Source organism: Pristis pectinata, chromosome 9 (genome assembly GCF_009764475.1).
Source record: "Pristis pectinata isolate sPriPec2 chromosome 9, sPriPec2.1.pri, whole genome shotgun sequence".
Taxonomy (NCBI): domain Eukaryota; kingdom Metazoa; phylum Chordata; class Chondrichthyes; order Rhinopristiformes; family Pristidae; genus Pristis; species Pristis pectinata.
The window spans coordinates 63,283,897-63,308,073 of record NC_067413.1 but is presented as its reverse complement, the minus strand read 5'-3'; the positions used below and the strand labels follow the sequence as shown (position 1 = coordinate 63,308,073).

The 24,177-nt window shown below is 38.1% G+C and overlaps 1 protein-coding gene across 4 annotated transcripts in view; it reads right to left on the bottom strand.

Moving 5' to 3' along the window:
* The window catches only part of dlgap1a (discs, large (Drosophila) homolog-associated protein 1a), a 161,405-nt gene extending 140,211 nt beyond the window's left edge, over positions 1-21,194 (bottom strand). For all 4 annotated transcript variants that reach the window (XM_052022957.1, XM_052022955.1, XM_052022958.1 and 1 more), the window contains exon 1: positions 20,238-21,194. In XM_052022957.1, coding sequence (XP_051878917.1) covers positions 20,238-21,194 — 957 coding nt within the window. The remainder of the gene's footprint in view (positions 1-20,237) is intronic.
* Between the last annotated feature and the right edge of the window lie 2,983 nt (positions 21,195-24,177).

Below are 24,177 nucleotides of genomic sequence, written 5' to 3'. Positions count from 1 at the left end.
AGATCCTAACTACTCACTGTGTAAAAATGTTTTCTTTCATGTCACTTTTGGCATTTTTGCCAATCACCTTCATTCTGTACACCTGTACATCAAATCCTCTGGCAATGGGAATAGCTTTTCTCTCTCTACTCTGTCCTTCATAATTTTAAGGATTTTTTTGAGGTCTCCTCACAACCTTTTCTATTCCAAGAAGAAAAACTCAACGTCTCTAGTCTATTTACATGATTAAAACCCCTCATCCTAAGAATCATTTTGGTAAACCTCTTCTACATCCTCGATATTTAGACAGATGAAATTGGCCTTCGCACATATCTGCAACCTACCTGAAAATCTGCTCTTCAATATATTTCCCAGTGTTTGGTAGACCATAGAATAGTCTCTGTCGTATAACCCACCTCTTTGGTTTCTTAGTTTTAAACAGATAGATTCTGTTCTTGATATTTCAGGGTATTCTCTCTCTCTCTCTCTCTCTCTCTCTCTCTCTCTCTCTCTCTCTCTCTCTCTCTCTCGCAGTGGAATGATCTCCTCCTTTCTTTCCTATCCTCTCTTTTCTAAACACCTTATTATCTGGGAATATTCAGAGCTAATTCTTGCCCTTTTTTTTATCCAGTTCTCTATTACTACCAAAACATTATAATTGCACATGGCTAATTATGCCTGCAGCTCACCTACACTTCTTGTATTTGCATACATTCACTCTAAACCAATCTGACAGCTTTGTGCACTCTACTCTGTTCAGCCTGGTTTAACCTGGTGCACATACAATGTCCAGACTTCCCAGATAATTGACTCTGCCACTGAACTTCATGAGGAGTTCAACATCAGAGCATAGTTAAAATAACAGCAATGGGAACCTCTCAGGTGATTTTCAGAAGTGTTCTGGATCATTATTCTTGCCTTTTCTTCAAAAATATTGTGCAGCACACTCCTAAAAGTTATAAAGGTAGATCCATGGATTCTTGTTTGTCATTTGTTGCAATATTTTACTACATTAACCAACATACTCCAGGAGCAGATGGTTCATAATACAAGCAATGGATTGAGGGCAACACCTCCATTTAATACATCACTGAAGCAGAAATTTCTGATGTCCCATAGGCTCAGTAAAGCTTTACACTGGCAGCTTAAAAGGGTTACAAAGGACGACTGACATTCACCAAACAAAAAGCTGACTAGTTTTTCAACATATTTGAATATTGCCTTCAGAGCAACTTAATAGCAACTGCCTTGTTTTAGAAGTACACTTTATGGTTCAAATAATAGCAATATTAAGATGGAAAGGAAGTACAAAAGTAAACACTCAGAAAAGTATCATTTTACTAATTTGGCAAAGCAATTGTAAATAATTACATCCTTTTATTAAGTAGTAGTTAGTTCGTGGTGTCAGCTTTCCCAAGGTGGGATTGAAACTTCTATCCTATCTATGCTTCTTATAATTTTATTATTATAATTACAGTTTTATAACTATCAGCCTCAGCCTTCTTCACCGCTCTATCTACCTGAGTTGGCACTTTCATGGAATTATGGCATTCAACCTCAAGGTCCCTCTGTTCATCATCATTCCTTAGCGTTCTAGCATTTATTGTTATATCCCATCCCCATGTGCCTTCCCAAAATGGCTCACCTCGCACTTGTTGGGATTAACCTCCATCTGCAAATGCTCCATCCAACTGATCTATATCCTGCTGTAGCCTTAGACGGCCTTCCTGGCTATCCACAACATCAACAACTATTGTGTCATCTACAAATTCACTGATCATACCTACTATATTCACATCCAAGACATTAATATATATCATAAACAAGGGTCCCAGCACTGATCCCTGTGTACACCACTGGTCATGGACTTCCAATCAGAAAAACATCCTTTCACCACCACATTCTACTTCCTATTGCCAAGCCAGTTTTGGATCCAATTTGTCATCTCACCTTGGATCCCATGTGCCCTAACCTTTTGGACCATCTTACTTTGTGAGATATTGTCAAATGCCTTACTTGAGTCCATATAGACAATGTCTACCTTCTTAGTTACCTCCTTAAAAAAACCAAGTCAAATTAATGAGACAGGATTTCCCCCTCACAAAGTCATGTTGACTGTCCCTAATCAGCCCCCGCCTTTCTAAACGTACATAAATCCTATCCCTTAGGAATTTCTCTAGTAATTTCCCACTTCTAAGATAAGGCTCAATTAAAGATTAGTAAAGAGCATGCAAAATGTATTATTCAAAATATTAATGGCAAGAAAGCTAATTAATATAACATTTTTAGTTACTTGAAATTGTGTTCATGATGTACTAGTTGTTGATCATAGAATCATAGAATCAGGTATACAGCGCAATACAGGCCCTTCGGCCCATAATGTTGCGCCAACCTTTAAACCTCACCTAAGACTACCTAACCCCTTCCTCCCACATATCCCTCTATTTTAAATTCCTGCATATGCTTATCTAGCAATCTCTTGAATTTGACCAATGTACCTGCCTCCACCACCTCCCCAGGCAGCGCATTCCACGCCCCAACCACTCCCTGGGTAAAAAACCTTACTCTGATATCTCCCTTGAACTTCCCACCCATTACTTTAAAGCCATGTTCTCTTGTATTGAGCATTGGTGCCCTGGGAAAGAGGCGCCGGCTGTCTATTCTTCTTAATATTTTGTATACCTCTATCATGCCTCCTCTCATCCTCCTTCTCTCCAAAGAGTAAAGTCCTAGCTCCCTTAGTCTCTCCTCAAAATGCATACTCTCTAAACCAGGCAGCATCCTGGTAAATCTCCTCTGCACCCTTTCCAATGCTTCCACATCCTTCCTATAATGATCTTTGATTGATAGGGACATTCTATCTCCTAATTAATGAATTGTGTTAGCAATAATTATATGACATTTTCAAAGCTTTATAAAGATGATGTGTTAATATATATAAATTATCCATAATATTCAGTAAGTTAATACAAGTGTCAATAAATTTGCAAAGCATAATTTATATAATGCTGATTCTGATTGTTTGGTGATTATACCTGACTATTGTGATAATAGAACTTGGTTGAAGTTGTACAAACATCAAAGGCTCAGCTTTGATTTCAAAAGCACATCACTCTGGGTACAAACGTATGAGCGTCAGAGGCCTGACATGATAGAAGTAATTGATATTTGGTAATTGTACCAAGATACAGTGAAAAGCTTTTGTTTGCAATGCCATCCAGACAGATCATTCCATAGATAAGTACACTGAGGTGGTACAAAAGGAAATAAAAAGTAGAATGCAGAATATAGTGTTACAGTTAAAGAGAAAATGCAGTGTAGGTAGACAAATAAAGTGCAATATGATGAGGCAGATTGAGAGGTCAAGAGTTCATCTTTAGCATATGAGGTTTGTTCACGAGACTTACAACAGCAGAATAGAAGCTGTCCTCGACTCTGATGGTACATGTTCTCAAGTTTATGTATCTTCTGCCCAATAGGAGGGGGGAGAAGAGAGAATGACTGGGGTGGGAGGGGTCCTTGATTATGCTGGCTGCTTTCCAAAGACAGCGGAAGTGTAGACAGAGTCAATGGAGGGGAGGCTGGTTTGCATGATGGACTTGGCTGCATTCACAAATCTCTGCAGTTTCTTGCAGTCTTGGGCAGAACAGTTGCCACACTGACCTGTGATATATTTGGATAGGATGCATCTATAAAAATCAGTGAGAGTCATCGGGGGCATGCTGAATCTCCTTACCCTTCTGAGGAAGTAGAAGAGCTGGTGTACTTTCTTGGCCATAGTGTCCACGTGGCTAGACCAGGACAAATTGTTGGTGATATTTACACCTAGGAACTTGAAGTTCTCAACCATCTCCATCTCAGCACCATTGATATAGACAGGGGTGTGAACTTCACTCCACTTCTTGAAATCAATGACCAGCTCTACTATATAAAATTATGAGAGGCTTCGATAGGATAGATAGTAGGAGTCTTTTTCCCCAGTATAGGGGAGTCTAAAATTTGAGGACATTAGAGGGGAAAAGTTTAAAGGATATTTACAAGACAAGTTATTTTACACAGAGAGTGGTGGATGCCTGGAACGTGCTGCCAGGAAAAGTGGTGGAAGCAATACAATAGTAACTTTTAAGAAGCATTTAGCCATGAACAGGCATGAGGATAGAGGGATATATACCATATACAGGCAAATGTGATTGACATGATGGTCGGCACACACATGGTGGGCCAAAGGGTCTGTTCCTGTACTGTAATGCTCTACGTTCTATATTCAACAAACCAAATTGAATTCAAAACCTGGAATTATAGAAATTTATGGCATAGGTTAGGTGTGTCCATTTGGTTCATTGTATTCATGCTGATTAAAATCTATATTTCCATAGACTTATCGGTAATGGGTTTCAAGAGCTCAACTGTATACTTAAATGTTGAGAGGTTTCTGCCTCCATCACCCTTTCAGGCAGTGAATTTCAGACCTCCTGTAACTCATTGAGTGAAATAATCTCAACTCCCCTATAATCTTTCTATGAATCAACATATCTTTGCCTGTTGTGCTGAGGAAAATATATATTTCCTCTTCTCTCTGTCTAGGCCTCTAATGATCTTTTGACAATTAAATCTCTCTTCAGTGTCTTTTGTTTCAAAGAAAATAAGCTCTCCTCATTCCTCTAATCCTCCAGCCCATGCAACGTCCTCGTAAATTTCCTCTACATGCTCCCCAGTGCTATCATATTCTACCTGTTGTGCAATGACCAGAACTGCACAGTAGCAAGGACCTAACTAGTGTCCATGCAGTTCCAGTATGATCTCCCTGTAATTTGCATTCTATGCCTTGGCTGATAAAGGCAAGGCTACAATTGTTTCATTAACCACTTTATCCATCTGTCAGACTACATTCAGGAATCACGGAAATGCACTCCAGGATCCTTCTGTTCACCCACACTTCTTAGTATCCGACTCTTTATCAATTCTTTGCCTTCCCAAGCACATTATTTCATACCTCATTGCATTTCATTCTGATTGCCAATTTTGTACCTACCTATCTTCCTTTTTCTAAATTTATTCATTTCTTGGGAACTGGACATCATTGGCAGGGCCAGCAAATATTGCCAATCAACTTCTTGAGTGACTACAGTCATTCTGGCGAAGGTCCTCTGGCAGTGCCTCTGGGGAAGGAGTTTCAGGATTTAGTCCCAGTAGTGTGAAGTAGTGGTATATTTCCAAGTCAGGAAGGGAATTTGGAGGGGAGCCCACAGGTGGTGGTGTGTTCCCAAGAGCCTGTCCTTTTTTTGTGGCAGAGGTAGTAGGTTTAGGAAGTGGAGTTGGAGTAGCCTTGGAGAGTAACTGCATTGCATTTTGTTGATGGTACACAATGAGGGCACAAGTCCTCAGGTTATGGAACAGATGAATCTTCAGAGCGTTGGGTGGGGTGCAATCATGTGGGGCTGCTTTGTCAAAGATGATGTCAAGATTCTTGTGTGTTGTTGGACCTGCACTCATCCATGTAAGTGGGGAGTATTCCATTACACTCCTGACTTGTGTCTTGTGGAAAGGCTTTGGGTGTCAGGAGGTATGTCACTTACTGTATGATTTATAGTCTCATGGTATTTATGTGGTTGATCTAGTTGAGTTTCTGGTTAATAGTGACACCGGGATATTGACAGTGGAGAACTTGATAATGGTAATGTCATTGAATGCCAAGGGTTCTTGATTAGACTCTCTTCTTTTGGAGGTGGTCAATGTCTGCCACTTTTGACATGGCATTTCATCTAATTTGGTGTGCTGCATTTGGCTCTCAGGAAATGCTCTCCTCCATTTTCAAGAAAACAAATTGTGATCGGATTGACCATTTTGCAGAACGGTTCCATTCAGTCAGCAAATGACCTTCAGTTTCCAGATGTTTGTCATGTTAATTATCCCACTCACACTCTGACCTCTTTAGTCCCACACTCTTCCAACGATGTTCAATGTACACTCATGGAACAGCACCCCATCTTCCAACTGGCCACATTACAACTTTCCTGACTCAATAGATTTCAACAATTTCAGATGATCAGCAATTCCAGCCTTGTATCTCATATCTTTCCTCTTCGGGTAATTTCACATATCTCTTGCCTCATCTACTTTACACCTCTCCAAGCTTCACTTTTGTTATTTACTTCCCTTTACCACCATCTTTCAGCCAATCATGATCACTCAACTCATTTAACCTCTCCTAGTCTGCACCCTTTCACAGGCCTTTACTTTTTTTCTCTTCGTTTCCACCCCCCCCCCCCCCCCACCTCCCCACTGTCCCTTCCCTTCTCCTTCTCTGCAGCTTAAAACATACAAGCATTTTCTGGTTTTATTTCAAATCCCAGAACCACATGGCTAATTTGATTAGCAGCCTATCCATCACACTAAACATTTTCATCCCTCTTTTCCTCATTTTGACCACTGGGTGTACATTCCACAAATGCCACTGTACTAACTTGCCAGGGCTTCTTTGATGGCATCTCCAAAACCTGCAGGCTCTGTCACCAAGAAAGACAAAAAGAGACAGTGCAGAGGAATACAAGCACTTCCGAGCTTCCTGCCAAGTTACACAGTTTCCTGATTTAGAAAATTATCACAGTTTCTTATTTGCTGGGTCTAAATCCTGAGACTCCTTACCCAACAACATTGTGGGGTATCTTCCACAGAAGGACTGCACTGATTCAAGAATGCCCTCATTGCCACCTTCTCAGGGTAATTAGGGATGGGTAATAAATGCTTGCCTGGACATTAATGCCCACATCTCAACAGTAATAACAAAAGATAAAATTCTAAGTAGAAAATTGTAAAGTGGTTCATTTTGGTAAGAAGACTGTGAACAAGTGATATGAACCAAATGGTGCTATTTTAAATCAGGTGCAGCAGCTGACAGTCCTCAGCCATTCTGTCCAGAATTTTTGAGGTACTGAAATGACAAATAGATTCTCAGTTTTTGTAATAAATAAACAGAAGTCAAAGGCAAGGAAGTTATGCTACAACTTTATAAAACATGGTTTAATTCCAGTGAGAGTATTGGGTTCATTTCTGAGCACCACATTTTAGGAATGATGTCTAGAATTCATACAGGATGTGGAAGAGATTTACTAGGATAGTAGGAGGAATGAAAATCTTCAGTTAAATATAGCGACTGGAAAAGCTTGTATTGTGCTCTTTAGAGTGGAGAAGATTGAGGGGTTTAATAAAGGTGCTCCAAACTTTGATGTGTTTTGATGGAACTAATCAGGAGATACAGTTCCCAGTGGCAGAAAAATCTGTAACAAAGGACAAGAGTTTTAAGGTGATTGGTAAAAGAACAGAGGCACCAAGAGGAAACATTTTAACACAGTGAGTTGTTGTGCTTTGCCTGACAGGTTAGTGAAAGCACATTCAATAGAAAGATTCCAAAAAAAAAATTGGATAAATACTGGAAGAGAAATTCTAGAAGGCAATTGGGAAAGACCAAGGGAATGGAATGAATTGGCTGTCTCTATTAAAGACTCGGGACAGATGTGATGAATTGTATGACATTCTTCTATGCACTATTCCTCGATTTGATTGACTCAACTGTGGCTGACTTTGTACAGTCCTGCAGCACTAAATGTAGGGAGAGTTGGAAGGGAGTTTTGTGTTGTTTCTTATTACAAGGAACCAAGTATGAATATATTTACATTAGTGCTGTGTGTTTCTTGCTCAGCTGAGGGAGAAGTCTGATTTCAGATGGCTCCGAATGAATCTATTTTCTCTTGGTTGTACACTACTCGCTGATGTAGCTACCACCTTTATTGGCCTGTGGTTTTGCTGTCAGCATGACACTCAGTCATTATGGAATCATTCAGTCATAATGACACAGACACAGAAAAAAATATTCAGCCCATTGCGTCTGTGCTAGCTTTCTGTAGAGGAATTCTGTCAGCATTTCTCCCTTACCCTATTTCTGTAGCCACTGGAAGTTTATATCCTTCAAGTTCTACCCAATTTCCTTTAGAAATTACTTCCTCCACACTTGTATACAGTGAGTTTCAAATCATCACCAATCGCTGTGCAAAAAAGTTGTTCCTCACACCCCTCCATCTTTTATCCAAGACCTTAAATCTGAGCCATTGAGTCCTTGTACCATTTGCTAATGGAAGCATAATGCATTTTTTTGCCTACTTTATGTGAACCTGTCATGATGTTTTACACTTCTGCAAAATCTTCCCTCCAGCTCCTTTACTCCAAGGAGATCAACCCCAGCTTCTCCAACCTAACTTTAAAAGACTCATCCCTGGAATCATTTTGGTAAATCTCCTTTCTAACTTCTCAAGGATTTCCACAACTTTCCAAAACTGTGATGGTATGAACTGGGTGCAATAATTTACTTATGGTCTAACCAAATCTTTATAAAGGTTCAGTACAACTTTCTGGTTTTGTACTCAATACCTCTAGTTATGAAGCCCAAGAGCCTATATGCTTTGCTAACTACTCCCTCTATGTGTCCTGTATCTTCAAAAATCTATGCACATAAATCTTGCAGGTTCCTCTGTTCCCTTACACATTATTTAGATTTCTGAAATTTAATCTATACTGCCTCACCCAATTCCTTCAGGCAAATGCATCATCTTACACTTACCTTTACTTCCTCTACTTCCTCAGGAGGCTAAAGAAATTTGGTTTGTCCCCTTTGACTCTCACCATGCACCATAGGAAGCATCCTATCAGGATGTATCACGGCTTGGTATGGCAACTGCTCTGCCCAAGACCGTAAGAAGCTGCAGAGAATTGTGGACACAGCCCAGTGCATTACGGACACCAGTCTCCCCTCCTTGGACTCTGTCTTTACCCCTTGTTGTCTTGGTGTAGCAGCCAGCATTATCAAAGACCTCACCCACCCGGGACATTCTCTCTTCTCTCCTCTTCCATCGGGTAGAAGATACAGGAGCCTGAGGGCACGTACCACCAGACTTAAGGACAGCTTCTACCCCACAGTGATAAGACTATTGAACAGTTCCCTTATACAATGAGATGAACTATGACCTATGACCTCATGACCTCACGATCTACCTTGTTGTGACCTTGCATCTTATTGCACTGCACTTTCTCTGTAGCTGTGACACTTTACTCTGTACTGTTATTGTTTTTTTTTACCTGTACTACATCAATGCACTCTGTACTAACTTGATGTAACTGCACTGTGTAATGAATTGACCTGTAAGATCGGTTTGTAAGACAAGTTTTTCACTGTACCTCGGTACAAGTGACAATAATAAACCAATACCAATACCAATACCAGTAAATACCATCTGCAAGTGTTTACCCATTCTGTTAGTCTATCTTGAGCTGTTGCAGTCAGTTAGTATTGTAGTAACTGTTTGCCACAACTCCAAGTCTGATATCTTTGCAAATCTTGAAATTTTACTGTATTCCAATACCCAAGACATATATATGTACTGTATATATAAAATACAGAGGTCCTAGCATGGGGAACACTACTGTCTTCTAATCCAGATAAGAAAAACATTTACCATGAGTCACTGTTTCTGTCCTTAAGGTTTTTATAAATCCTCTTATTCTACAATTCTTAGTTTAGATTAGTCAAATACAAATGTCCCTTTACAACTCTGCACAGGATCTCCTAAATTAACTCATATCTATCCAAGTTTCTGTTAATTTTTTTCTTTCATTATTGTTTCTAAAAATTTACCTGCCACCACTGTTAAACAGGCCGTAGTTACTTGAAGATCCTCCCACCCCTTCTTGAATAAGAGCATTATATTTGCCATTATCCAGTCCTTTGCAATCTCCCTGTATCTGAAGAAGACTGAAATATTATGACAAGTCCTTTCTCCATCTTCCTTTCCATTTTCTATTAGCAACCCAGAATGCAAGCCATCCAGACTATCCACTCTATCTGAAATAAAAACAGAACATGCTGGAAACACTTAACAGGCCAGGTGGCATTGTTACTAAATTTCAGACCTTTTATCATCTAATTCTGACCTGAAACTTTAATTCTTTTTCTTTTTCTTGTTTCCTGACCTGCATATTGTTTCCACCATTTTCTTTTCTTATTCCAGATTCCTGGCATTTGCAATTTTTTTGATTTTCATTTTTTTAAATTCACTCTGATTAATGCCATGATTTCCAGACTATCAATTCCACCCCCACCAACTCACTGCCCCCACCATTTCCACTTCTACCAGTAGTCTCTTCCTCAGTGAGTGCCAATATAAAGTATTCATTCAGAATTCTAGTCTTGTCATGTGCTTTTAATAACCTTTTTTTTGTCCCTAAATGACCCACTCTTCCTCTTACCTACTTACTATTTACCCTCAAATTCTCTATTTACCAACCTTATATCCCTCTTCACTTCTCTCAACTTATTGTATTTAACCTGGTTCTCATTTGAACAATTCGCCTGAAATGTATCATGCATCTTGATTTTTGCCTTTGGCATATTTTCTATCTTCTTTGTCATTGAAGGAACTCTGGTTTGTTTTTTTCTACATTTTCCTCTTTGGGGAATGTAGCTACCCTGCATTTGAAATGTATTCTCCTTAATCAATCCCACTGCTTAATTGAAGTTTTTCCTTTAAATAGCAGTTTCCTACACTTTTGTTGTGCCCTGTGCCTTCCACTATTCACAGCTGAGAAGTTGCCGGACTAATCTCCTTCCAGGCCACCATCCATACTATTTTGTGCCGAAAGACATGTGTTTGATTTTCTAGCCTCTCTCTCATTTTGGGGGTACTTTAACCTTTGTGCTATAGCTGAGATCTGGAGCAAAGCAGATGAAAAGTCATGAAAGCAAACCAGAAGGTAAATCCAATAAATAGAAACCTTATTTCTTTGGAAGTAATCAAGTAAAATGTTGCTTTCAATTTTTGTGTTTGTATTTCTTTTCATTGTCTACCTAGGGTTTTGCCAACATGGAGATGACAGGCACATTGTCTAGCATAAGTCTATAGCCAATTTTCTCAGCAAATGGCCTACAAGGGACATTAGGTACTAACTTGTTTTAATATATCCCTCTGATTTTATATTTCTACTGTACAAAGTGTAAACAGTTTTGTATATTTTTATAAGGAGTGACTGGACCTATGCACAATCTACTTCACACCATCTATCTGAGCAACAATAAGAAGAAGGACTTACACCTATACCAGTGGGAGTAGCATACTTTAATGTAGCTTACGATTTAGTAAATGAGGTGGTGTATAAGAGCGATTTGGATGCACAGAGTCCAATTAAAGGCAATGAAACGTATTCTTATTGAGAAGAATTAGAAGAGGGCACCAATTTACAGGTCTTGTGTTTTCATAAACTGGGGCACTTGTGTGCTGACTATATCTTTTTTGATAGACTTCAAGGCCTCTAGCATCTTGAAGCCCTGGTGGAGATTTCATTCTCTGCTTCTGGCTTCTATTCATATCCTGTGCTGCCTATTTATGTATCAGTTAAAGTTTAGAAACCTGTTTTTTGGATCCGAAATTTAAGAATTGAGTTGTTGTTTTAATACTGGGGCAATAATGTGTCTAGTTCATCACCAATAACTTGCATTGGTGTACACCTTTCACTTAGTTGCTCGGTGTAGTCAGTATTGTAATATAGGATATCTAGAGGGTAACTTGTGCAGGCCAAGCTTCCACAACAGCAATTTGAAATGTCAAGATAATCTTCCTTCAAAACAGCAGTATAGAAACTTTTATATCCATCTTAGGGAATAGACAGGCCTTCAATTTAATAGCTCACCCAAAAGACCCATCTCCAACAGTGTATCTTCCTTCCATCTTGTACCAGAGTGCTAGCTTATGATTCAACTCTCTAGTCTCTGGAGCAGCATTTGGACTCACAATCTATTGAGCCTGAGGCAAGAGATTGATAATTGAGGCACAGCTGACACTGAGCCATATACAAAGCCATTGGGCCAAAATTTACGATAGGAATCATGGTAAAGCCAAGAGCATTCACTGTCATTATGGAGAGTATCTGACAGCAACTTCTGGAGCATATACATGTGTGATTGAATGTGGAAATTTTGAAGATGCTGTCAGTAATTTTCTTCTCTTGCATTTGATGTGCTAATGCAGCCTTCTCCCAAGTCAACAACTAATGAGGACGTCAAGTATTTATAAATTATTTTTGACTGTTTTCAAAGCTGAAATCAAAGAAATGAGATACTGAAAATATTTTGCATCATTGAATCTTATATCTTATGATAGAAAAAGTCACAATTACTGTTAACTACCTCTCAGACACTGAAAAAAACATTAATTTATATGTGTGGTGTCTAATACCTTCTGATTTCAAACCTCTTTGCATTTTACTATTATGTTCTGACCAATATTTATTGCTTGATATTTTATTTTCTAGTGATATTTCAGCTATTATTTTATCAAAATGCATATGTTGCAATATTTACTGTTTTTAAGACGTAATTATTTGCTTAAATGTTAGGCTTGCTGCATGTGAGGAATTCTCATTTGATTGGCTGTTTAGCTTGACGATAACACTTGCTGAAGGTCAGAGATCGCTGTTAGTAATGCCAGAATGAAATTAACTGGAGAAAGGGGAAGGTCCACACCACAAAGATCCTTATGGGCAGTTTTTCCTTGAGGTTAGTATTGAGTGAGTCTCATTCCCACAGATAAGATCATACTGGTTAATGGGATAGGTAAACAAGGCATTGGTTAAGGAAGTACGTTTTAAAGAAGAGGCAAGTCTAGAAAGGCAGAGAGTTTTAGGGAGGAACTTTAGAGCAGGGTCTTGAAGATGAAGATATGGTCATTGCTGATGGAGATTTGGAATTAAGATGATGTGAAAGGTGCTGGAATTGGCAGAGCATAGATTTCCAAACTAATAGCATTTGTACCCACTTTGAGGATGAAATTAGTGAAATACCCCTGTGGAAAATGAATCACAAAAGGAAGAGCATTTTTCACACTGCAGATGTAAAGTACTGAAAAGTGCACGAATGTGACTTGTTTTGTGCACAAGAATTGTTGACAAAATGGAATTATAATAGATGCAGGAGCATGAGCCACAGATATTAATGTTCTTTTTGTGCAGAGGTAAATGATAGCATGAGTCCTTTTAATACTCCCACCCTCCAATTATAGATCATCCACCACACTCTGGCTACCTAACCTTCCATTTATCACAAGCAGGGAAACAGCGTCCTGCTAATATAATTACAAACTTGATCTCGCATCCTGCTGAATTTTGGGCGGTGACCCCAAGCAGGCCATGGATGTAATGGGTGGGAGGGGCGGGGTTGCACAGGAGGAACAGGGACCTAAGTGGAGCACTGAAACAGAAAATCCCATTTTCAGTGCTGGAGTGAGGTAGTTATTTGCCAGTGATTAAATGTAAGCGTTGATGTACAGTATCATTCTGTCAGGGGAATAATTCCGCTTGGCAAATGTATTCTCATGTAATAGATGTAATTGAAGTCAACGTACAGCAGGATTCTAAATTGTCAACCTTTATAAAAACAATTCCATGTTGACCTTTTCATTTCCACTGACTATGACGAACTCATTATCGGTTACTGAAATTCCACCTGCAGTCAGGCACCACAGAAATTGTTTATATTTCTTTATGTATGCACATAACATTTTTCCATTAGTACTGGTATGAATGGATAAGGTAATCATAATTCTTTGCTTGTGTTTGTCAGCTTAATGCAAGTTGGTGCCACAAGGAGCAGTAAGAAAGAAAAAGATATAATAAAACAGAACAGGCAAACCTGAGCCTCATCTCCTAATTCCAGAAGCAATTACAGAGATCAGCTGATGTTTCCAGGTCAATAATTTACAGCTTATTTTTCACACCTGGCAAATTTCACACACAAGTTTCACTAATTGTTTTTTTTCAATACAAACGTATGTAAGAATTCTATGGTATTTCAATTTATTTTTGGTCTGTTGACCACAAAAAGGAAAAGTGAATGCAGCCATAGGTAACAATAAGCTCATCTTTATGGATTGATGCCCTTGGAGCTATTACTGCTGGATTTATCTCCTTGACATTGGATGTGGAACAAATATACTTTGCTATGCTGGATAACCTTATTTTATGAAATAAATGTGCAATTTCACATTTTTAGATGATCAGAATTAGGGTGCGAACTTCAAAGCAGCATTTTAGTGTATTCAAGGATAACGTCACAGCATGTTAAATCCTTCCATTCTCACCCTTCACGAGTGGGTCAATATACAACCTACAGTTCAATTTACTCAAAAAGAAAAGCAACATTCTTAATTTGTCTTTAAGTTAGTTTTTTACTTGAAAAACTAACTAACTACTTATAGCCAAACAATTTGAAGAGAAAATTCAACAGTTCAGTATTATTCATCATTTGAAATCATTGTGCTTTCATCTACAGTGTACATATAATGACATGATTTTGACATCAGCAAAAGTAAGCAAGGGAATGTTTTCTTTTAAGTTCTGGCACTAACATGTTAGTTTTATATGTGTGCTGTTATTTTAAGCTGAAGTGTACACGATTGGTGGAATATAATTGTGTTACAGGCATACTATAAGACGTTATTGCGTGGGATGCCATTAATGCATTCACTGCACTCAAGCAGAAACGTCATGCAAACTATGTGGAATTGAGTCTGAAACTCAAGTATGCAATCAGAGGTGAAAAATAGAAGAGGATTCACTGAAGGGCTCAGTGTGGGTTACTGATAAATAGACCACAAGAAATCACAACAGAAATCTCATGAACTGCAGTCTTGAAGAGAAATTCAAAGTATAATAATCCTTTTAGGAGTTTTACTCCTCCATCAAAAGCCACAAAGATTGGGTTTATTACTTCCTGGGGTATTGCTTGCATTTATATTTTCCTCTATATCCAACCAAATTGAATTATGAAATTTGATTCACAAGGGTGTACTTTCCAGCAATCCACCAAGCCTGAGTAAGTTATCTGTTTAACACCTGTTTCTTATGGAAGTGATTGGCGAGACCTTATAGTAAAAAGAACAATAGTTTCCTGCAGTTTTCTGAATGAAGGAGTTATGCCAGTTATTTATATACATGTTAGGCTGGTTTTGATTATATTTATATATTTCCACAGTTGAACTCAAAAAAGAAGATATTGACAAAGAATTGCGGCTTTAATGAGTATTAAGCATAACACATGTGAAATTAACAGCAACAATGGGAGTTCCATGCATGGGTAGGTTTGGCAGCAGTTCTAAAGCTGCAGCCAGTAATTCAGCCATCCTTCACAAGTTACACCATTGTGTAACCTTCTCTTGTGCAACCAAGGTCAATCAGTTCAATTGATGAAGGCTGAAAGTATTTATGATTTAATCTTGTTTCAAACTATCATGACTATGTTAAACTTTGTTTCATGAGCACCAAGTGAATATTTAATGGTGTACAGAACTTAGTAAGTTCTGTGGCTATACAAAGTTATTTCAATGTGCTTGGATTGAATTTCCCTCATAAGTATTTCAAAACAGAATTGTTTTTGAAATCATAAAATTACTTATTCCAGTTCTAAAAAAAATATAACTATGATACTTCATATATTACCTTAATTATTTGTGTGTGCTCCAATCTTTATTTAGTTTTCTGTAAAAGTGTTTAAAAAGTTAATATTGTATATTTACTTTGTGAGTTACAGCCAGCTGTTAGACTACTGTAGGGTGCCAGCGATCAGCTAGATCTGACACCTGGCAGCAATCAATTACAAAGGTTGCGAATTCTTTGTTGGTGGTTTTCTTGGAAGTCGGTTGTACTTTCTCACTGACTGCAAAATCCATGCCAGAATGAATGGGTAGCAATTTTTTGCAGGATGAAAAATGTAATATGCAATTTAACTTGTGAGGGTTATTGTTATATAGAGCTGATGTGTCATCTACTGAGATCATTGACATCAAGCTATGGGATATAATTAGCAAATATTATATTTCTTCATTGACAATGAAGCAAATCCAGTCAACTTAATTGATTTGAATTTTCGGAAGATATTTAACACACTTTTGCTGGATTTTTAAACAAGGTTCTGTTATTGCAATTATTAGTATCTACTAGGTGGATGGAGAATTAGTTTGATAATCAGAAAGAAAAGATGAGGACAAACAACAAGAAAATATTTTCCAGAGCCAGTGAGCAGTCAAATGCTATAGAACACAGTTGTAGGCGTGTAGGCACTTAGTTGTCAATTTTCTGCTGTTCATGCCTTTTATGACTTACCAAGTATCTTTCTGTTGAAAAGATACTTGGTAAGTCATAAATATTAAGCAGATAAAATCAGATTGATTTAAATAAATTAAGCAGATGGCTCAGAAAAGGCAGTTAGGTTTCAATGCAGATAAATGTAGGAAGCATCTAATGAAGTACACTATTTCAAGTGATTGGGTTAAATCCAACTCCATCAGGATATGACAAGCACTGTGATGAAGTAGTAATTATTATTGTTCATTTACCAATGATTTCCATCAATCTAAATGGTTCTGGTACATCATAGGAAGAAAAATATAGAAATAACGAATGAACCTTGTGAAAGATTAAAAGGTAAGACAGTGGAGGTATAAAATATTTCAAACTTTAAAATGACTTGTTCCACAATATTTTCACTTAAAAATAATGATAAAGCAATAGATCCATTGGGATAGTGTCATAATGAAATGATCATCGGGAATGTGAATGCAGGAAGTTTTGTAAAATGTCAATCTCAAGAAATAGGCATGAACAGGGAGACAATTTTGGAAATTCTGTGAAGCTCAGAAGATACAATAGTGATTTGAGAGCAGTGTAGTCTTCAGAAAAGATCAGAAGTATGAACTGAGTTTCATAGACTCATTTGTCAGCATAACTATCAGAGAAAAAGCAGTGGACTCTAGTATAAATGAAACCATTCAATGTCGTTCAGTAAAAATTAAGGCACTGGGGATTTACAATATGAGATGAAAGGTCAAGTAGATATTCCAGAGGCAAGCTTAATTTACCTTGCAGCTTGGTGGAATTTTTCTCAGTTATTCATAGTGTGAGTAGAGTCTTCCAACAGAATAGATTGTCTGTGGCTAGAATGAACTTTCTGTTGGCCCAGTGTTCAATGTACTCTTATGTGAATGGCATTGATTTCTGAAAGACTTAAAAAAATTGTCCTATGCTTTGAGGGTGCCAGTGTTGACTGCGACTAGTTTTTTTTAATTTAAAGGTTAAATATTAGTAAGAATAATAATATTGGATAACAATAACCAGTATTAGTTCACCCTGTTCCATGTATGAGACACTTGCTGGGAAGTTTATTAATAACAATGTTAATAAAGGTGTAAGGCTGGAATTTTTCAAATTTGATTTAAACAAAATTTCATAAACAAATGCCCCGACTAATGAAGGCCAGTATCCCATATACCATTCTAACCACATTGTCTATCTATGTTCCCACCTTCAAAGATCTGTGGACTTGTTCTCCAAGGTCTCTCTTTTCATCAATCCTACCATTCATGGTGTATGTCCTAGCTTCATTAGTACTCCCAAAATACACCATCTCACATTTGTCTGGTTTAAACTCCATCTGCCATTTTCCAGCCCACTTTACGAACACATTGATATCTCTCTGCAGCCAAAGACTGCCTTCTCACTATCAACAATTCTGCCAATCTTCATCATCTGCAAACTTACTGATCATGCCTCCCACAGCCATCTCCAAGTTATTCACGTGTATTAAAAACAGCAAAGGTCGCAGCATTGATCTTTGTGGGACACCGCTAGTTACAGGCATCCAATCACAAAAACACCCTTCTACCATCACCTTATGTCTCCTATTGCCAAGCCAGTTTTGGATCCAACCTGCCCTGGATTCCATGGGCCCTAACCCTTTGAATCAGTCTCCAATGAGGGACCTTGTCAAAGGCCTTACTAAGTTTTATGTAAATTACATCTACTGCCCTGCCCTCACCGATACACTTTGTTAGCTCTTAAAAGAATTCAATAAAATTAGTCAGGCAAGATCTGCCCTTGATAAAACTGTATTGGCTGTCTCTGATTAGTCCCAGCCTTTCCATTAATCCTCTCCCAAAGATTTTTTTTCCAGTATCTTCCCTATCACTGATGTCAGGCTTATAGGTCCATTGTTAACAGGCTTTTCCCTATGGCCTTTCTTGAAAAGAGGCACCACATTGGCTGTCCTCCAGTCATCTTGTACCTTGCGTTTGTCCAGCAAAGATTTAAAAATCTAAGCCACAGCCTCAGCGATCTCTTCCCTTGCTTCCCATTGCAGCTTGGAATAAATCCTGGGACTTTATCCACCTTTAAGCCCGCTAAGGCATTGAGTATTTCTGCCTTATTTATGGAGTCCTGAACTAGACTTTCACCTACCCCTTCAATAAATTCTCCAATAATGAACTCTGTTTCCTTTGTGAGCCACTACAAAGAGAATATTTCATTTGCTATGTTCTCACCCGTTCACATAGAAACTGAAGCTTCTTTGTACCCTCTTCACAATCCACAATGGTATCTAGCTCATCTATTATCAGCAAAATTGGATATACTTCATACCTTAATCATTGGAATAGATTGTCTGCAGCTCAACACCAATCCCCATGGCATTCCACTAGTCACAGCCTCTTAAATTGACATTTTTCCTACTCTACCCTCCATCCATTACCCAATCCTTAGTTACCGTCAGTATATTACCCCCAACTGCACATACTTTTATTTTGTTCAATAATCTCTTGTGTTTCATCTTAAGAAAGAACTTCTGGAAGTCCAAGTACACAGCATCCACTGGTTCTCCCTTATCTATTCTGCTTGTTAAAGCGCAAAAACCTCGAATAGATTTGCCAAACATGATTTCTCTTTCATTAATCCATATTGATCCTGCCCTGTTATTACCCCTTGATAACTGATTTGACATTTTCTGTATTAATGTCGGGCTAACTGGTCTATTGATCCCTGTTTCCTATTTCCCTCGTTTCCTAAATTGTGTGATTACATTTGCTACCTTTGCTTCCTTCCAATGTGTGAGAATTGTTCTAAAATGAATGGAATTTTGGAAGATGACATTCAATGCATCCATTACTGTCACAGCCAACTCTTTCAATACTTGGAGATGAGGATCATCAGCTTCTGGGAATTTATTGGCTTTCAGCTCCAATCATTTTGCCAATATTTCTTGGAACAAATTCTAATTTGTTTGGCTCCTCATTCACTCTAGACCTGTTGTTCTGCACTAATTCTGAAAGGTTTTCTGTGAAGACAGACACAAAATATTTGCCTATTTTTTCTGCCATTTCCTTATTCTCCTACATAATTTATTTCCCAATAAACAATGTACAAATGGAAATTGAGGGAATAGGAAAATAACGAATGTGAATTGTCATGTTTTCCTTAAACTCACCTTGATTTTATTACAGTTGTGAGAATATAGTTTGAAGATAGCAAAACTTAATTTGTGTATATTAAGAAGTCGTGTTTAAAAATACACAATTGTGATGTATTTACATTTTTAAGATCTAGCAGATACTAATGCCATAAAAAACATTTTAAAATGGATGAATAAAAACAATCACAATGAAATACCAAATATTGTGACTTCTTATCTATAAACACTAAAACTTGGGGTATAAAGTAGAAGTAGCATAAATGCATGAAGCCCTCTTCTTCTGGATTCTTGCATGAATTTGAACCATGTCAATATGCTTAGTGAGCTATTGATTGATGTACTTTGTGGGCAGTGCAAGTAAGCAAAGACATTTCCACTCAACAATATTTTGATGTAAAAATTGAATAAACCAGTTGCATTTAAGCTGCCTGGAAAAAATTATTGCTGCAACTCCATTCTTTCATTTTGGTTGTCTCAAGGTTTTCAGGAAATTCTATTGTACAGAGAATATCTAAGATTATAGATGAACTAAGAGCAATTCAAAAGTAAACTATATTTAATACTGAAAACAAAGTGAAGCTGAATAAGGATTTAATTGTAGATCAGTTAGTTCTCTTCACTAAGTCTCCCAATTTTGTATATCATGAAAGCCTCACAACCAAAGGTGCTAGGATGCATTATCATATAACTTGTGCCAAAGTGTTGTGTTTATAGACAAATGAGATATTATTTGCCCAAGACGTTTTGTGAAATCAGTATCTCCTTAAAACCTCTTTTCAATGCATTAAAAAGTAGAATCTTTACTGTTCTGCTGTACTAATATTGTTGTGTTCACAAAACATGACCCCTGTGTTCCAAACGTTCAACTTATAAATGAGGTTTGCAACTGTAGTCTGTCCTGACATACATTGTTTTGAATGCATACCTGGAGATACTGGCATGAACGTTCTTGCTGGCATGTTTCTGATTTCATGAGAGTTTTATTATCAAGATTCAGCGAGGATTTCTGATAAACTTCATGGGCTCGGCTCACAGTTAAAGTTGAAGACCACGAGCTCTTCTTCATGATCTGTGCATCAACATTCAGTGGAATATTTACACAAGTTGTACACTTCATGTCATTATTGCTCCGGGAGGTTTTTAAGGTCTGCTCACTGATGGTATTATAAGCTTCCATGAAGTACTGAGATGTTGAACGGTCAGGACATCGACCCATGGTCATCACATTTGTTGGTCCATGATAAAGGCATACATCACCATCCAAGTTATCGTCTGAGCTCCACCAACCTGAAATGTTAGATTTGTTCTTCAATTCCGACTTCCTGTCTTTGCTCTTGCTGCGTTTTCCACGTTTCACAGCATGTACCTCATCGGAATTTGCTTTATTGCCATTCATGTTTCCCTTGGAAGGACCTTCCAGAGAATGGGACTTGGTAAACAACTTTTGCACTGAATGGACCAGATGGCGTATCCTTCCTGGACTTTCACTTCGGTGTTCCAGGGCTGTCCGTTTATACTGCAAGGTGTGGAAGCCATCTCGACGGATTGGGAGCTGTCTTTCAAACTGGTCCAGGAGGTTGGCAGGAATCCGATTAATTTTATTGGATGTGGGTGCAGGCACCAGTGCACATTCATCCTTGAGATCATGATGTGAACTATAATGTCTTCTGGGAAAAGTGCTGCTGGACATTTGGTCATTGAGTGGAACCGTGCAGTCTGAGTGAAAAGAGTTCCGCTGGGTGTAATAGGAATGATCCCCAGGGTGGGAGTCAACTGGATTGATTACGTATGGCTTCCTTTCCTGTTGGTGGGAAAGTGCATCATATGAAAGGTCACAGTTGGCTGCATGAAGGTGGCCTCGGCTGCTCGATAACCCTTTCATTATTGTGACTCAGTCTTTCCCCAAGTCATTTAATAGCTGTAGTTATTATCAAGAGATGTCTTGAGAAAGCCCTAAAAATTATAAAGTGAAACAATTAGTCAGTAACATGGTGGTACTACAATAAAAAAACCATTGAATTCCTGAAAACATTTTCCATTCCCTAAACCCTTATGCACGTATGAAAAACTGATAAGAGATGCAATTAGAAAATCTCCAACAGTTGATTATCAGCTGTATTCAATCACTTTTCTTTGACAAAGTTCAGATCATTTTGTTAAGCAAGTTTCAGACAACTATTAAAAAGTAAGATCTCATTTATGTTGAGATCAGTGGTTGGTTTTTGTACATTTGAAAAGTAACTCTTCATTTTTGAAGTGACTCATATGTCATTAATTTTCCTGTGCACTGAAAATCCTGGGAAAACATTGCATGGATTAGACATAATTTTACCATCACGCTAAAGAGAAAATGGCATGTTTCATGCTTAAAGATCCATTGCAGAAAGATGTCAATGGGCAGGTTAGGTGGGCTCAATAGTGGCAAATAGAATTATATCCCATGGGCAAGGAAGCTGATGGAACAAATGATAAATTACAAGGTAATAAAAAGTGTAAGAGAATAGATGGATCTTGGAGTACATCTCCAAAGATCCCCAAAATCTTCAGCACACATAAATAAGGTAGTTAAGAAGACACGTGGGATATTTAGCTTAATTTGCCAAGATTGAACATAAGAGCAGGGAGTTAATGACAGAACTGCATAAAACCCTATTAGATGACTGCTAATATACTGTGCACAGTTCTAGTCACCAGTTGCTGCAAGAATTTGACGGCATTTGAGAGAGTGCAGAGGAGATTGACAAGGAAGTTGCTGGTGCTGTAGAATTAAAGTTATGAGGAGAGACTGATCAGGCTGAGGTTGTTTGCTTTACAATCAAGGGTCCAATTGAGATGTATGAAGCTGGACAGAAAGACCCTTGGCCAAGAGGTCAATGACTAAGTTCAGGATTTAAGTGAATTGGCGGAGGAATGGAGAGAATTGAGGGAAAAAAATGTCACCCAAAAAAGAGGGGGGAATCTGGAACTCAAGGGTGATGGCAGCAGAAACAGTCAACACATTTAAAAGGAAGCCAGATGAAAACTTGAAGAACCATATTCTATGACACTACAGATCAAGATCTAGAAAGTGGGAGTGACTTTAGTAGCTCCATTTTTGACTAGCATTGTCAAAGTGGACTGATTTGCTTCCTTCTGTGCAATAAACATTGATGATTCTATGTAGCAGCAGCGCTGGCATCTACCATCCATTATATAATTTGCTTACACTACATATTTCCAGCAGCTATTAGTTAGGCATCCTCATCAATATAGGATTCACCAAGGCAACAACCACAAGTCACGCATGACAGCTACCTGTTAGCTCCAGAGCTGATCTTGGTAGCTTTCATCTTTTACAATCTTTGTTTTGATTTTAAGAGAATTCTCTGGAGATCGCTACCCAGAGAGTTATGAAAGCTAGATCATTAGAAGTATTTAAACTGGAGGTAAATAATTTTTTTGAAAGATCAAGGGATTGCGGGCAATGGGGATGGGCAGAGAGGATTGGTTGAGGTGTCAAGTAGATCAGGCATGATCATGTTAAATGGCAGGGTGGCTTGAAAAACCAGGTGGCTTACTCTTGCTCTTGTAAGTTGATGGATTCAACTTGCATGAATGAAGAAGCACAATGTTAGCATGTTTCCTGAGATAAATCCTACATATGAAAAGCCTTGCCGCATTTCATGTAGACATATGCAGTGACAAGTAGAAATAAGGACAGTTTAATACAAACCACATTATTCTCAGAAATATTACTGACCAATGCGATGAGCTACACAAATCTATTTTACTTACCTTTAAAAAGCCTTGATTAGGAACACCTATCCGACCTTCTGACATTTTACACAATTACAGGATACTTGTGTAACTTATCACTGTGGTGTAACTACTTTATAATAACATGTGACTCTGCAATAGGAAAATAACATCTGTTTCATAAAGATACTGTTCTTTTAATGTTTTCTAATCTGATTGAGATAATGAAGTGTCACTAACATCAGAATCCAGCATGCACAAAACTGGTATCACTTGGAAATAGCAGCTGAACTCCATTTGGTAACCATGACAATACTCATGAAACTCACATCAGAAGAATATTCCCCATTGTGTCGTTTGCTCATTTCATGGTGCATACAGTGCCTTTGATGGAAGTTCTGAGCAAGAATGCCAAATTTTTAGTATAACATTTGTAACAAGATTTATGTTGCCATGTCTATTCAAACATATGTCTGGTGTCTGGTTCATTCTGACCTGATCCTTCAAATGTAATTGATTCATGCTCACATTAAGCACAACATGGCCAACATCACTGTTCCATGTGCTAATTCATGATAACCTGTGACTTAGGCCTGCATGGAATTTTCCAAAGTTGTATAGATTCAGGAACCAGTTCCTTATACTGGAAAATTGCATTTGTCACTCCATTATTTAAAAGACGGGAGTTTAGGCATGTTGACCTAACATGTTGTTGAATTCATTATTGAGGATAAGCTGACCTAAAAACTGAAAAACTCATCTGATCAGATATGGATTTGTAAAGAGTAGTTTTAAGGCCTGTGTCGGATCCGGTTATTTTCGAATCCACAGGTTCTTTCAGGAGTTCAGGAATGAGTTGAAAACAACTTGGTGCTTCAAAGTTTTATTGGAAAAGTTTAAAACAAAGAAACAGTCACAGAGCACATGGCACTAGCTTTGATGAGCTGAGACAAAGGGAACAAAAGGTGAGCTCAGGCCAGGGGAGACGAGCAAGAGAGAGATTAACAAAAAATGACACCTTTTATACCTGAGATTAGAGATGCTCTTCAAACTTTCTGCACAAGCTAATTTCTCCCAGACAGAATGCACTAATAGACATTTCCTTGGATCACAGTGTGGTTAGGTCGAGC